At 39.5% G+C, this 17174-nt stretch overlaps 1 protein-coding gene across 3 annotated transcripts in view; it reads right to left on the reverse strand.

Annotated features, from left to right (window-relative positions):
- The window catches only part of SIDT1 (SID1 transmembrane family member 1), a 91485-nt gene that overhangs the window by 53873 nt on the left and 20438 nt on the right, over positions 1–17174 (reverse strand). For all 3 annotated transcript variants that reach the window (XM_054577300.1, XM_054577301.1, XM_054577299.1), the window contains exons 2-3: positions 7507–7628; positions 6319–6489 (exon numbers count right to left, since the gene is read on the reverse strand). In XM_054577300.1, coding sequence (XP_054433275.1) covers positions 6319–6489; positions 7507–7628 — 293 coding nt within the window. The remainder of the gene's footprint in view (positions 1–6318; positions 6490–7506; positions 7629–17174) is intronic.

Genomic DNA, 17174 nt, shown 5'->3' on the forward strand with positions numbered 1-17174 from the left:
TCATCTCTGACTCTCCCATTCCACTTGCTCTTCATAGCCAACCAACTTTTGCCAATTTTTCCTCCACAGTCTTCAGTTCATCTCCTTGATCACTGCATCAGTGTTCTAATTTTTCTGCATCCAGTCTTGTTCTCTTCAAATCCATTCTCTACACAACCATCACAATTTAGACAACTGCCTGCATGTCTCAACACCCCTTCTAAGCTCTTCCCATCACATGATCGGGTGCCTCCCTACTCCTACAGCCCCCTGCTCTTCCTTGTCTGCACTTTCACGCTCAGCAGCACTCCAGGGCACTACAGTTTGGGAAAGCGAGTGGTGGTGAAGCTGTGTGTGTGTGGGGTGGGGGGCAGGGGTGGGGGTACAGCGGATAGTTTGATGGCAGGGAGTAATGCTTTAAGGCAGAATTTTATTTTTGAAAGCTGAATTTAAATAAATAAATGTTTCATGGACTTGAGAAATATTTAGGGCAACATAAAAATTGCGAGGACAGATTTAAACAGAAAGTATAAAACAGAATGTTATGGCAGAAAGAGCTCAGAAATGGGAGTCAGAATTAGAATCTAGTATTGATTTTGATGTTCTTAGCTGTGTGAGTTTGGATGAGTCACTTAACCTCTCTGGGCATCAGTTTGCTCATCTGTAAAAAGGGAACGAGTAGATTAGATTCCCCAAAGTCCTTTCATTTTTAAAACTTACGTTTCTAGGAAACAAAAAATCCAGGATGTGCTTCATACACCTTCTACCCTGCTATTCAAAAACATACAATTGAAACTGCAATGTTAGAAATTCTGAGTTTATTCTTTAGTGTTTCTCTCAGTACCTAGAGTGCAGATCTTGCCACAGTCCTCAGCTCTTGCCCTTTACCATCACTGTCCGGATTTCTGGGTCACCAGCAAGGCTTGTGCGGGACAATCCAGAGCCAGGGAGGAAGAGACACGTATCTCAGTATCCACCTCTTCTTAGGCTTATCTTACTCTCATAAAAGCCCTAGTAACTGTGAATATTTTGAAATGCTCTGAATGTCTGACTCCTGAGGTCAAGTCACATTGCAAGAGGTGGAAACAATATTCACCTAACAATATTGTTGAATATTGTTAATATTCAATTAAATGGATACCACAATCATATATCTAGGAGTTGCTATATTACTGTGAGTGGAACTGCATTGTCAGTTCTTTCAAATTATAGCAATTTGATAGTTATAGTGAAATCTCGTTATTATTTTAATTTGTAATGCTGACAGACAGTGAGGTTGATGTATTTTTTTGACCATTTGGATAGCTTCTTTGGTAAAGTATCTGTTTAAAAGTATCTTTTGCCTATTTTTTTCTACAATGTGCTTGCCTGTCATTTTTATTTAAAAAAACAGATATTAAAAGATACTAGCCATTTCAAATAGTCGACTTGTGTTTTGGTGTATTTTGTCCATTGTGGATTTGTTTTTTATTTCATTTTTGTGCTCCTATTTTATTACTTCCTTTTATTTTCTATGAGTTTTATTTTCAGTTCTTTTTCCAACTTGATGATATGGATACTTAACATACTGACTTTCAGCCATTCTTCTTTTCTCACATGTACATTTGAAACCATACCATTTCCTCAAGCAGGGCTTTAGTTGCAGCTCAGAAGTTTAAATGTCATCATCATTATCATTTGTTCAAACTATTTTCTTATTTTTATTGTGATTTCTTCTTTGACTTACAAATTATTTACAAGTAGACTACTTAAGTTCCAAAAACTTGTGAATTTCTATATGTCATTTTGTGATTGATTTCTACCTCAATTCCATATCGAGGATTTTAGTCTTTTGAAATTTATCAAGATACGCATTAAAGCTTAGTCATTTTGGTAAATGTTGCATATGTACTTGAAAATGTTAGACATTCTTTCATTCTGGGATGGGGCTTTGTAAATACTGTAATTGCTTTAAATTTGTTAATCATGTGTCTGCTCTTTCATATCAGGAGTTGGCACTTTTTTTCTTAAAGGGCCACAGTGTAAATATTTTACGCTTGCCGGCCATAATGTCTCTGTCTCAACTACTCAGCTTTGCCATTGTAGTATGAAAGCAGCCATAGACAATATGTAAATGAACGGGTAAGGCTGTGTTCTAATAAAACTTTATTTACAAAAACTAGTGGCCAGTCATAACCTGTCAATGCCTGTTCTAATTACTCTGTGTGTGTGTAAAAAATTTTTGGTCTGCTTATTTTATCAGCTATAGACAAGTCTCCCACAAAGAATGTGGCTTTGTCCAGTTCTCATTCTGTAATTTTTGATTTGTATATTGAACTGATGTTATTAGATGCATACAAATTTAGAGCTTAAATTTAAGTCTTCCTAGTGGATGATACTTTTAGGAATATGAAATGTCCCTCTATCTCTAATAATGCTTCTTACATTAAGAAATATCTTGTACAATAGTGATATACTACACCAACTTTCTTTTAGTTAATGTCAGTGTGGTATTTCTTTTACTACCTTTTTATTTACAACATTTATATATCATTTTATTTAAGGTTGTACTTTTGTAAGGAACACATATTTAGTTTTCTTTAAAAAAAATCCTACTTGACATCTTGTGTCTTCACTTGGCATATTTGAGTCCCTTTATATGATACATATATATCCCCCGTGGGTAAATATAAACATTATCACCCTTCTGAGACACTTCCTTTTTCTTCTCCAAGGTTCTAGTGAGAAGTTCAGGTCACAGAATTATTTTTTCAAGTATAGTTTCTGCTCCTGTGATTGCCTCACTTTTGCCTAAGAACTTATCTTATTTGTTCCTGGGAAGCAGAGTCTGGACCTGCGTCTGGACAACGAGACTTGCACCCCTCTGGGTAACTGCCCCCCCACCCCAACCTAGAACAGTGCTCAGACTCACAGGCTCCAAGGTTCTTCCCTACTAGAAGTTGGAGCCACAGAAAGGTAGTTGGTAAATGGGTAGAGCAGCCAGGAGTTTGCCTGTTTTTTGTTACTGATTTGTAGGAATTCAGGAATTTTTTTCTCCCCTTTATTCCCCTCTGCTCTGCGCTGCCCCTCCCCCCAGCATTTCCTGCTCTTAGTTCATGTCCGTGGGTTGTACATGTAAGTTCTTTGGCTTCTCCATTTCGTATACTATTCTTAACCTCCCCCTGCTTATTTTGTACCTATTATTTACGCTGCTTATTCCCTGTACCTTCTCCCCCATTCTCCCCCTCCCCCTCCCCTCTAATCTCCATTTCTGTGATTCTGTTCCTGTTCTTGTTGTTTGCTTAGTTTGTTAGCTTTAGGTTCAGTTGTTGATAGTTATGAGTCATTTTACTGTTCATAGTTTTTGATCTTCTTTTTCTTAGATAAGTCCCTTTAACATTTCATATAAAGGCTTGGTGATGATGAACTCTTTTAACTTGACCTTACCCAGGAAGCATTTTATCGGCTCTTACATTCTAAATGAGAGCTTTTCTGGATACAGTAATCTTGGATGTAGGTCCTTGTCTTTTATGACTTTGAATACTGCTTGCCAGCCCCTTCTTGCCTGCAAGGTGTCTTTTGAGAAATCAGCTGATAGCTTTATGCGAACTCCTTTGTAGGTAACTGTCTCCTTTTTTCTTGCTGCTTTTAAGATTCTCTCCTTATCTTTAATCTTGGGTAATGTAATTATGATGTGTCTTGGTGTGTTTCTTCTGGCATCTGATTTCTTTGGGACTCTCTGAGCTGCCTGGATCTCCTGGAAGCCTATTTCCTTGGCCAGATTGGGAAAGTTCTCCTTCATTATTTGTTCAAATAAGTTTTCAATTTCTTGCTCTTCCTCTTCTCCTTCTGGCACCTCTATGATATTTGGATGTTGGAATGTTTAAAGTTATCCCAGAGGCTCCTAAGCCTCTCCTCATTTTTTTTGAAATTCTTATTTCTTCATTCTGTTTTGGTTGAATGTTTATCTCTTCCTTCTGCTCCCAATCGTTGATTTGAGTCCCAGTTTCCTTCCCTTTATTGTTGGTTCTCTGTATATTTTTCTTTATTTCACTTTGCACAGCCTTCACTTTTTCCTCTATTTTGTGACCATATTAAACCAATTCAGTGAGCATCTAGATCAAGAGTGTTGTGAACTGTGTATCTGATAAGTTGGCCATCTGTTCATCACTTAGTTCCATTTTTGGAGCTTTGATCTATTCTTTCATTTGGACCATATTTGTTTGTCTCCGCAGGCCTGTTACGTTGGGAGGGGTGGAGCCTTAGGTATTCACCAGGGAAGGGCAACCCAGATTGCTGTGCTGTGACACACTCTGTTGGGGAGGGGTCTGAGAGGGACTATGCCACTTGCTCAGCTCTGGGCTGGTTTTTAGTCACTTCCTTCACTACCCAGGAGCAAATTGGGCCCTTCTGGTGCTGATTCCCAGGTGGGTGGGTTTGTGTACATTCTAGGACCCTGTGGGTCCCTCCAGCAAACTCTCCTGTGAGGCAGGGAGTTTCTCCTGCTGACGCAACCCCCACATGTTTTTACCTCCAGAGAGTTTGAGGCTCTTTTCCCGTGCTGGGACCCTGGGTTGAATGATCTGTCTTCGCGTCCCATCTGTTCCTCCTGGTACATCTGCAAGCAGATGTGGTCTGCCAGCCCCTGCATCACCTGCCCGGTCCTCCAGCCGCTGCCTTGCCGCACGTCCTCTCTGCCCCAGATGCCCATCTCCAGCCCTCTACTCGTCTGGATGAATGTTTCTTCTTTAGCTCCTTGGTTGTTGGACTTCCAAACAGTTCAATTTTCTGGCAGATCTGGGGGTTTTTTTTGTTTTAAAATTGGTTCTTATTCTTCTTTTGGTTGTGCAAGGAGGGAAAGTATATCTACCTACACCTCCATCTTAGCCAGAACTCACATTCTCATTTGGGTCATATTTCTTTGACTCCTCATTTTGGCAACTTCCCTGTATTTGTTTCTATGTAATAAGGTAGAGCTGCTTTGACATGATTTGTTGGACTTCTTTATATGTTTTGCATATGAGCCCTTTGTCACTATGTGTGTTGGGAATATATTCTCCTAGTCCATAGCTTATCTTTTTGTTCTTTTTTAAAAATATAATTTATTGATTATGCTATTACAGTTGTCCCAAATTTTCCCCTTTGCTCCCTCCTCCTAGTACCCTCTTCCCTCCAGCATCCCCTCAACCTCCGAGTTCATATCCATGGGTCGTGCATATAAGTTCTTTGGCTTCTCCTTTTCCTGTACTATTCTTAACCTCCCCTTGTCTATTTTGTACCTACAATTACGCTTCTTAATCCCTGTACCTTTCCCCCATTCTCCCCCTTCCCCCTACCCCCACCGGCTGATAACCCTCCAAATAATTTCCATACCTATGATTCAGTTCCTGCTGCGGTTGTTTGCTTAGTTTGTTTTTTGAGATTGATAGCTGTGTATTTGTTGCCATTTTAATGTTCATAGTTTTGATCTTCATTTTCTTAAATAAGTCCCTTTAATATTTTTTGTAATAATGGCATATTGATGATGAACCCCAATTTTCATTTAAAATTGATTTAAAACAATGAGAGGGGAAGAGATAGTTTGAACCCTAAAAATGCTTTGAGCTTAGACTTGGATAGTATTGAAAAGTCCCTGAAGTTTCTGCCTTTATTAGGAACAGCCTCAGCCTTTCTGTTTAAATTTTCACACAGATTTACGCAATGCTTTACAAGAGTAACCTTGGGACAAGAACAAATCCCTTGGAGACAATGCCACCAACTGAATTTGTTATATTCCACCTCTAATATAAACAGTTTGAGATGGTGTATCCCAACTGATTTTGTCACAAAGAATGGAAGAGCAAGAAGAAGGAGGAAACTAGTTCTTGCACAAAGAATAAAGACACATAACATTTTACTTTCTACATGTACACATTCCTAATCTGGAAGGACAAAATTGGAACAGCAATAAGAACAGAAAAAAAAAAAAATAAGGTAAGGTCTTCCTTAAAACAAAAACAAAACTTCCTTCAGGAGAGTGGCACTGGTGAGTAACACAAAATATCCAGTCACTAGTGACTCCTGCCTGGGCTGCAGACAGGACAGGGCCCTCATCCAGACCCCTGAGAACAGACACACCTATGAGGTCAACCATGCTTCTTCTCTGCACAAGCTCCCTACTGCTTCCCTATTGCACTAAACATATAAGGCCCTGCTGCCCAGCTGTGAGCAGGAGAGGTCAGAAGGTGCTAAGACAGTATGTCAATTAGATAATGTCCTTCTAGAGTGCTGATCTGTAAGGAAGGAGGCTGGATTGAGCATTCACAAGCACAGGGAGAGCAGACCAGTGAACAGAGAGAGGCCCCGGGGAGTCCTGCTTACTGTAGCTGGAAGTGCTTGATCTTGGTAACAAGCAGTTTGTACTGGGCACCTAGGGGTGCCATGGATGCTATATCTACAAATATCAGTTGTTCCAGCGGTCCTGTTTCATTGGTTGCTTCTGAGGGACATAACGTGCGGCTCACTTCCTGGTAGTTGTAGGTCCTCTGGTATCTGCAGCAGCCAATAAAGGGAAAAACCAGCCAGAATAAGACAGGGAGACTCAATGAACAAGCAGGAAAAGAAGCCTATTGCATTTCACTTCTCCTGAATTTGTTTTCAAGCTCTTATATTTTAATTTCAGAGTAGACCTATTGATAATGATTTTAGAAGCAGTGTTTCTTTTGACACAGGGCTCTGTAACATAGTGACAGGGATGTGAGGTCTGTTTAGTGCTGACTAGTTCACCTAGGCACTGTTTACATTACACTAAACCACCCTCTTAATACAATGAGGAAAATATCAAATTATAAAAAGGAAACTATCCTGATAAAGCAATCAAGTAAATCCATTTTTCTATTCTTCAAGCTTTTACTAAATGGAGCACAAAGAAAGCCCCAAAGTCCATGTCAGTATTTTAATTTTCAAATTCCTCAATCTTTAAAAACAATTTAAAACATATTATATGTTCATGTCTAAATGTCCTCTGTTTTTTTTCTTATAGTCCTATGGTGCCTTATATAGTTTACCCTCTGAAAATATAAACTCCACGAGGGCAGGGGCTTTGTTGGATTTTCCCGTACTGTTATGTCTCCAGCACCTATCACCTAGTAGTGCTCAATAAATATTATGAATGAAGAATGCACACCTGGTGGGCATTTTGAAGAATGGACGAAGGGTTACTCATTTAAGTTGACTGCTGGGCCTTGCCCTGCCCTCAGTGAGTGAGCCACTAACCAATCAAGAACTAAAGGACATTTATTTAATTCTGAATAGAATTAAAGTGGTAGAAGTTCTTCCAGGTGCTCCATATCCAGGCAGAGTTCTTATGTGAACTTCAAAGGGCATGGAAGTTGAACAGAGCCGAACATGTCAGGGTATGTACCACCACCTGTGTCTGCACTGAGCATGCATAATACGCCCACATTCCAAATGTGAGAGTTCTCATTACGCCAGGGAAAAGACCAACTGAGATCTGGGCCATTGAAAGAAACCAATGTAGTGAAGCTGTCTGGGAAAAGACCCACTTACAGTCCTTGGAAGAGCAGAGGAACCTGCCAGGACAGCACCTCTTTCTGCTGACGAACCACCACCAGGACTGGATAGTCGAGGTTCTCCGAAGAGCTGTTCACATACACCCGCACTGCGTTTACCTGTGGGCCAGGGGAGAGAGGGGTAATGCACATCACGCACGCATGTGCACACACATCATAGCTGCCACCTGAGGCTCTGAAAAACTTTAATTTCTCACATTTACTTCTGACCATAGATAATCCAAATGCCTCAGTTGTCTTTTCCTCACTCATATTGTAGCCACAGTAGGCCTCAACCTTGATCGCACATTCAAATCACCAGCAAAGATTTTTTAAAGATCCGATACCTGGGTCCAACCCATCAAAATCCTAACTTAAGTGGTCTTGGGTGAAGCCAAGTTATGGAGGCTTCAAATGGTAAGCTGAAGACTTTGAACTGGGCAGTCAACACAAGATTTTGAGAATAAGCCCAAAACAGAAAAGAAAGCTGTTAATGTCCTTTTCTTCTTATTTGAATATAAATGCTAAAGATACAATTTTTTTTTTTTTAAAAAAGACCTACGAGAGTCCCAATTGCTGACAAACTTTATTTTCACTTTGGAAAATCATTCTGTGCTTCAAACCAAAATGTTATTGTCATGTTTTATTAGAGCCTAGCAGATGGCCTAAAGCTTCCCCAGCAACAAATACCACAGGGGCTGAGTTTTCTTCTCTTTGCACTGCTCCAAGGCATAAATCAAGCCCTGACACAAACTGCTTTTTCCTATTAGCAGCTATGTGGCTCCTTCTGAATACACATGTCAACCCAAGGACTTAAGCCCCTCCCAGCTGTTTTGGAGACAGGAAATTGAACTGTGGCCCTAGATCTAGATGGTTTGGGTGTTTCCCTTCAGTGTTTACAATACCATAGATGACATGGAAGGAGCAAAATAGAAGGAGGGCAAAATAAAAAAGAAAAAGTAAAATTTGATCTTTCACATGAGATTCCCGTCTCCCCCCGCCCTGCCCCTGCCCAATTTATCAAAGCCTTAGTGTTCTCTTGAAAATTCCTTTACTAGGAGAAATAAAATGAAACAAGAAAATCCTGCAGTTAAACCTTGAATATCTATCACATGTTCAAAATGGAAATTGAGAGGAAACAGAATAGTATGGATATCACATACTACCATTGGTTCTCTTATATTATTCTCCTTGATTAAGCCACTCTGATTTGTTAATGTTAAAACAGTCCAAGAGTAATTTATTAATTTGGTAATAAGTACTTGTTCATGAAGGGAGCATTTTCTTGTGCCTACACTCTGCATGTTTCCATAGAAATCATGCTGCAGCGGTGATTGCCAAAACCCCATCTCTAGTGCAGACCTCCTTCCTAAGCTCTGGATGTTCCACAGGCACCTCAAATACAACCTGTCAGAAATGGAATCTATCACTCCCTTCACCTTTAACTTCAGCCTTTCCTGACTTCTTTTGTTGGTGAATGGCCCTACTCTGCAGCCGTCTAAGCCTGAAACCTGAGAGTCACCCTTGATCCCAGTTTCTTTGGCTTTCTCAACCAATAGGTCATCAAGTTCTGCTGCTTCTATCTCCTTCATATTGTCCACATCCAGACCCTCCCCTCCACTCTCAGCGTTGCATCCTTTATAACTGTGTACCCCCTTGAGGAAACCCTATCTAGTCTTCTTATGCCCAGGCTACACCCCCTCAGATGCCAATTTTATTTTGGCATTCTCCTGCCAAAAAGGCTTTCAGTGGTTCTGGGAGTTTTCAGATTTACCCCAAAGTAACAAGAATAGTATAATAAATCTTCATGTACTTATCATCTAGCTTTTTAAAAAAAATCTTCCCCCAAGGACATGATTTTCCATTGCTTTTAAAGAAAGAGGAAGGAAGAGAAAGAAACATCGACGAGAGAGAGAGAAGCATCGATTGGTTGCCTCCTATATGTGCCCAGACCAGGGATCAAACCTGCAGCCTTTAGGACAATGGTCCAACCAACTGAGCCACACTGGCCAGGGTTCATCTAGCTTTAATAATTATTAACAATGTACTGTTTAATTTCATTTAAACCTCCTATTTCCCACATAGACCCTTACTGGATTATTTTAAAGTAAATACCAAAGAAATTACCATTTCATCTGTAAATAGTTCAATCTGTATCTCTAAGAGATGAGGCCTCTTCTTCTTAACATAAACATATTTCCATTATTGCACTTAATGAAATTAATAATTCTTTAAAATTACCCAATATCCACACAGAGCTTGAATTTCTCTATTTGTTTCAAAAATTGCTTTTCTTTTCTTTAAGATTCACACATTGCATTTGGTTGATAGGTCTGTCTTTTGAGTCCCTTTTAATCTAAAGGTATCTCTCCCTCCTTTTGGGGGGTGGATGGGTGGATGGGCATTTATCTGTTAAAGAAAGTAGCTCACAAAGAAGCAGAACAAATCTGAAGTAACCACATTCTAGATTTTGATGATTGTTCCCTGTGGTGTCTGTCATTAAACAGATTCTTTTATCGCCTATATTTCCTGTAAACTGGTAGTTAGAGCTAGAGGCTTGACTGAATTCCAATAGCCAAATTTCTTAATCTTTTCTTTGGATTATGAATCATAGGTCAGAAGATATTTACCATTCCAGGTTCCTGAGGCCTATATTTTCTTCTAGTGTTTTATGGTTTCATTTTTATAAATAATAGTATACAGTATGAGAAATGATCTCAAGTTTATCTTTTTTGTATGGCTCTTCAGTTAAACCAACACCACTTATTAACAAGTCCGTCTTTTCTCCGCTTATTTGAATCGGTTAAGGCGCTTCTTCATCACTGCCTTCTTCTGTAATTTCTTTGCGTGCCAGTTCCCCACCTGCACAATTATCTGCTGTTCCTCAAAAGGGCTATATCCCCAATGACTGGCCTCTGGATATCCTTATTTCTAAAGTCCTCTGTGGGAAGTTTCCCTTAATATTGCCCAATCCTACTATATGGACTCTGATTATTTTTATATGGTATGTTAATACCACTATGAAATAATAGAAAAATATATAAAATATTTTAGATACATATATTTTTTCTCTGCTCCCAGTTCCTAACACAAAGCTCCTAAAACCCTTAAGAATTCCTAAGTGATAAGATCATTAGGAGCATCTTTTGCTCTAATATTTGAACTTCGACCCTGATTCTTGACAGGCCTCCTAAATCCCTTGGAATTTCCTGGGGGGTGGGAGTCTCTTTTGTTCTTATGAGGAGGCTCTTGGTGGGCTCCTGGACAGCTTCCGGATGAGAGCTGGTCACCAGAAAGACCAACTAAGTGGTAAGTAGAAGGTTGGAACTTTCAGCTCTGCTCCCCCATCCTCCAGGGAGGGCCTGGAGACTGAGTTAATGATCGCCATGCTCACATGATGAATCTTCCATAAAATTTCCCAAAATACAGCATTCGGAAAACTCCTGGGTTGGTGAACATATCCAATGCACATGCTCAGAGGATGGCGCATTTAAACTCCACAGGGACAGAAGCTCCTGCATTCAGGACCCTTCTGGACCTAACTCTATGCATCTCTTTCTTATTACTGAGTTACATCCTTTTATAATGAACCAGTAATCTAGTCAATGAACTGTTTTCTTGAGTTCTGAGCTGCTCTAGCAAATAATCGAACTTGAAAAAGCAGGTCATGGGGACCTCTGATTTACAGCTAGTTGGTCAGAAGCAGCAGTGACTACCTGGACTTGCAATTGGCATTCTGAAGTGGGAGCCAGGCAGTCTTGTAGGACTGAGCCCTAAACCTCTGAGATATGACGCTAACATCAGGCAGATAGTGTCAAAACTGAAACGAACTGAGGGACCCTCCGCTGGTATCACAGAATTGCCTAATGTGTGGCGCACCCACCTCTGGTGTCAGATGTGTTGTGAGTGTGAGCGAGTAGAAGAGAATAGAAGTGAGTTTTTCCTATAAACAATCACAAAGCATTTTTTCCCCTGTGTTCAAATTTACTACTTTTTTCTTGGATGTTTCTTCTATGACTTTTTAAAACTGAAATATAATTCACATACCACGCAACTCGCTCTTAAAGTGTACAATTCAGTAGTTTTTAATATATTCACAGAGCTGTGCAATTATGACCACTATCTAATTCCAGAATATTTCCACCACCCCAAAAAGAAGCCCTGTATCCATTAGCAGTCACTCCTCATCTCCTGCCCTCAGTCCCTCGTAACCACGAACCTAATTGCTATTTTGATGGACTTACCTATTTTGTACATTTATTATAAATGAAATAATATACATGTCCTTTGGTATCTGGCTTATTTCACTTAGCATAATGTTTCAGGGTTCTTCCATGTTGTAACATAAATCAATATTTCATTTATTCTTATTGCTAAATAATATTCCATTGTATGAATATACCACATTTGTTTATCTATTCTTCAGTTGATGGACATTTTGGTTGTTTCTGCTTTATGGCTGTTATAAACTATGTCGCTATCAGCATTTACATACAAGTTTTGTGTGAACATGTGTTTTCAATTCTTTTGAATATATATCTAGGAGTAGAATTTCTGGGTGACACAGTAAGTGTATGTTCAACCTTTTAGGAGCTGCCAAAATGTTTTCCAAAAGGGTGCATTATTTTACATTCCAGCAATTTATATTACCAGCAATGTATAAGAGTTCCAAGTTCTCCACGTCCTTGCCAACACTTGTTATTGCCTGTCTTCTTTATTATAACTATTCTAGAGGAGGGAGGGGAAGTGGTACCGCACTGTGGACCAAATGTATTTTAACTGTTATTTTACCAGGTCTGGCTTTTCTAGGAAGCTGCAGACTTCATCTTTGGCATCTCTAGCGCTGACAGAATGAATTAGCTTAGAAGTGTGCTCATTTTTGAGGATCATAACACACATAGTCACCAGTGTTATAGCATAGCACATCTTTGTTGTGCACACATTAGTCTGGCTTAAATCTACAGTAGTCACAACTACAGTAAAACCTAAGGAAAGTTGTAAACTAGGCAAGCTTCATATTTAGCTTGTTTGCATCCCTTTTCTTTACCTAGAACCCAGCCTCCTTCTTCCTTCTTAGGTATTTAGTGCCAGAAAGAACTCACTTTTTTTCCCTCACTTTACTCTGATTTAGCAGATGAGCAACAGAACTTTAAAATATGCATTTTCATGCTGTCGTTAAAGGTAGGAGCTCCTTCTTTCTTTCTGCTGTGTAGTTTTCAACTGTGTAAATGTACCATAGTTTTTTGATCCACTCATTTACTGTTGGGCACTTAGGTTGCTTCCAGCACTTGGCTATTGTAAACTCTGCTGTTATGAACATTGGGGTGCATAGGTTCTTTTGAACTGGTGTGTTAAGATTCTTAGGGTATAATCCCAGCAGTGGAATCATTGGGTCAAAAGGCAGTTCCATTTTTAGCTTTTTTAGGAAATTCCGAACTGTTTTCTACAGTGGCTGCACCAGGCTGCATTCCCACCAACATTCCCTTTTCTCCACAGCCTCGCCAGCACTTATTATTTGTTGATTTGTCTGTGATGGCCATTCTCACTGGTGTGAAGTGGTATCTCATTGTGGTTTTAATTTGCATCCCTCTGATGGTTAGTGATGCTGAGCATCCTTTCATATGTCTCTGGGCCCTGTGTATGTCCTCCTTGGAGAAGTGTCTGTTCAGGTCCTTAGCCAGTTTTTTAATTGGGTTGTTTGTCTTCCTGGAGTGGGGTCATGTGAGTTCTCTATATATCTGGGAGATCAAACCCTTGTCCGAGGTATCATTGGCAAATGTATCAACAGTATGTGTGGAACTGGAGAGCATTACGCTAAGTGAAATAAGCCAGGCAGTGAAAGACAAATATCATATGATCTCACCTGTAAATGTAACCTAATCAACAAGATAAGCAAGCAAGTAAAACATAACCAGAGACATTGAAATAAAGAACAAACTGACAGTAATCACAGGGGTAGGGGGAAGGAGATAATGAGGGAAAGAAGGGGAAGGGTCATCAAGGAACATGTATAAAGGACTCAAGGACAAAGAAAATGGGGGCATGGGCTTGAGGGTGGGAGGTAGGTGGGGCAGGGGACAATGGTGGCAGGAAAATGGAGACAGCTGTACTTGAACAACAATACTAATAAAAAAAGAAAAAGAAAAATGACCCAGTCTTCATATTACATGTAAAAATAAATTCCATATGTATTAAAAATAAATAAAATATGCATTTTTAATAAGCATGCAGGGGGATTCTAACACACACGGATTGGAGCTCACACTTTGGGAAGTACTGTTTCAAAGAAACCATCTAGTGGATGTGCCCCAGTTGTCAGCAACACCCCAGTGTCTGGAAGCGGGTGTCTGGCAGGACTGAGTCTGGGGTGGCAGGAAGGAGGCCTGCCGGGAGAAGAGAAGACAGGTGCATCCTGCCACCGTTGCCCCAATCGACCGTTCATCTCCACACCCGAATTTTATTCCTGGTCTGGCTCTTGTAACTCACTTACTTTTTTGTTATTTAATAATGATCTTACTAATTATAATAAAAACAAACTCAGATATACTATCATAATAAATTGCAAAAAATATGTACTAAAATAGGAGCTAGAAGACACTGGGCGGTTTTTCCAGATGAACGGATAATGCATTACCCCCAGGAAAGGATAAAGAGCCCTGTTCACAATTTACGTTGCCTCTCCAGAAGCTAATGTGCATCTGTGAAAATTGGATTACATTTATACAGTGAAGTAAGCTGTGTAAAGACAAAACTAAATGAAGAACAGGGTATTGACCATGCATAATGAACCCTGACACCTTGCAACACACCATTCTTAAGAGCCAAGATTTTTTCTCCTCTTGCTTTTTCCTGTTGTCAAGACAACAGACCATTTTTATTACATAAATTTTGTTTTCTTCCTATGTTTATTACAAGCACAGGATTGTATTACAGCTAAGGGAGAAGGGTGATTTAAGTATTCCTATCTGATGTTATAGAGATCATGATCATAAAGGTCTTAAAGCATAGACTCCATTTAATCTTTGAAAATATGTCAGCAGGGAAAATTTCAGAATTATAAGTAATAAGGTTCTGTTGCATAAAGAGAATGAGAATGAGTTTAATTCAAAATCTAGTTGGGTTTTTTTAGTAATAAGGTTGTAGGCTCTATTAGCTGGAACAATTAGATTAAGAATCAGAGATTATTGGTTTCCATTATTCAGCACACCACTGTTTTCCTGTGCGATCTTGAAAAACTGACTCCACTTATAACAGAGCTACAATACTATTTGTAAATGGTTCCTTTTCCTAATGTATAATTGTTTTAGTAACTGTTATGTTCACTGGGTGTATATCTTAAGGGAGGAGGTTGTTTAGATTCTCTGGTCTTTTCTTCTTTTCTTCCCTCTTTCCATACTTTCTTCCTATCCTTCCATGCTCCCTCTAGCATTCATCCAATGCTTCACTGAGTCAGGAGCTATGGGCAGTGTGGGGGATATACTAAAGGCAAGCCTGTCTTTGAGGATCTCATGATCTGGTCAGAGAGACAAATGGTGTTATCACCAACAGTATAGTGTGATGATGGTACCATAACAGCATGATCAGACACTGTGGGCACTTGGTGGACAAAGTGGTACCAATGTGATGGAGTCAGACAAATCAATACAGAAGCTCTACTGTCACTTCCCAAGTTACAGTAAATTTGAGCGCATCCACACAGGTCCTGCCATTGCCTGCCTGGTGCATGTAATCTTGACTCAGTGTTAGAGAACCTTAAATCTGGGAAAGTACTTAGGGAAATCATCTAGGTCAAAGGTTCCATTTAGAGGAGAAGAGATATGACTGCCCTGAAGAAAAATCATGACTACAACTCACACTGCTTGTGTCACAGGCTCCACACAATGCTTGGTCAGATCATGCTACCATCACTATTTTGAATCCCTGGCTCAACTGAACATCACTATGGATACAGGCTTCTCCTATCATTCCACTGTGAAATCTGTACTTGGCCTACTATCCTGCTGTGAAGTTATACATATAAACTCCATACATGAAGGGAAGAGACAAGCCACAGACTTAGAGATGTTATTTCTACATATACAAAAATAAAATATCAGTATCATTTGATCAGTATCATCAGCCTAGAATGTTCATTGCAGGCACTTGTTGAAATAACAAAATTTGGAAACAGCCTAAATAGCAATAAGAGTAAGCTAAATAATAGGTGTGTGAATAAATAAATTGTATACATACAATAAAATGATATACATTGGTTAAAAATGAATAAAATAGAATATGGATCAGTATGGATAACTCAAGAAGCTGAGAGAAAGAGCAGGTTGCTGAAGGTTACCCACTGAGTGATTCCATTCATGTAAACTTTGTAAAAAATCAAAACAATACTACATTTTTATACATAAATCTTTAGTAAAATACAATGTGGAAATGATAAACACCAAATTTAAGATAATGGTTTCAAAAGCTTTGAAGGATCTGAGAACTTGCCACACAGTTTCATCAATATTGATGGAAGGAACAGGCTCCTTGGTTGGAGACAAATATTCGTTATTCTTGTCACAGTAAGCACCACGAGCATCATCATATTTGCATAAGTTCATATTGCCCCCAACTACCAGGAAGGTGATATGAATGGGACCAGATGGATGCCTACGTACATGCAGTGGGTTGCACTATGGGAGAGGAACCATGAGTTTGGGGAACCTGTATCTTTTATAATGGGCAGTAAACCTGCCTGACCTTTGCTCCAGAGTGGGACACTGTTTCTGTCTTCTGAGGTTGTTTGCTATACTAATGTCCTTGAAATGACAGTATAGAAAAAAATTTCAGTCAGTGCCTTCCTATAAGATGTGTAGAAATCAAAAGACCTATGAAGAATTATCTCCCCCAAATGGTTACTTTGGGGATGAAAGAAGAGAATGGGTGGGTATGGACAGGGATCTCTAATTGTCCTTCATTTCTTAAGCTGAGTTGTGGGTACATAAGTGTTTCTTACAGTATTTTCTATATTTGTTTACATGTCTAAAATTTTTCATAATATAATAAAAAAAGAAGCCATGATATGGCCTTTGTGTTTGCTCACTTCTGAGTGACAACCCTTGTTTTATAAAGTCTTTTGTTATTTGGGGATGTGACAAACACTCAGTCCCCAAACACAGCCTTATTGTTCTCCTGGCTCATTTTGTCATAGTCAATCCTTACTCTAGTTCTTTATCTGTTTATGCCAACTTCCTTGATTATAGTCTGTCTCTCTCTCTTTTCTTCTCTCTCTCCCCCGATCTCTCTTTCTCTCTCTCTCTATATATACTGTCTGTCCAGAAGGTATCCAGCCATATACTATGAAAAATGGAGACATGTATTGAAGAAGATGCAAGATACAAGAAACATTGTCATAGGACAGTGATGCCTCAGTCCCCTTAAAGTAGGCACCTTGGGACCTCACACAGTTCTCCCAGTCGCCATCAGTTGCCCTGTCATATTTTTCTGAATCTCCTTGACAAGTCTAACATTTCTTCCCTTTCAAAAGTGATTTTGTTTTGGGAAAAGCCAGAAGGCTAAGGCACCAAATCTGGGCTGTAGTGAGGCTGAGTCACCTGAGGAATTTGATGTTTCGTGAAAAAAACTCTGCACGAAATGTGATGCATAAGCGGGCACATTGTTGTGATGAAG

The sequence above is a fragment of the Pteronotus mesoamericanus genome, unplaced genomic scaffold (genome assembly GCF_021234165.1).
Source record: "Pteronotus mesoamericanus isolate MK-2021 breed Mesoamerican mustached bat unplaced genomic scaffold, CSHL_Meso_final contig_42, whole genome shotgun sequence".
Taxonomy (NCBI): Eukaryota; Metazoa; Chordata; class Mammalia; order Chiroptera; family Mormoopidae; genus Pteronotus; species Pteronotus mesoamericanus.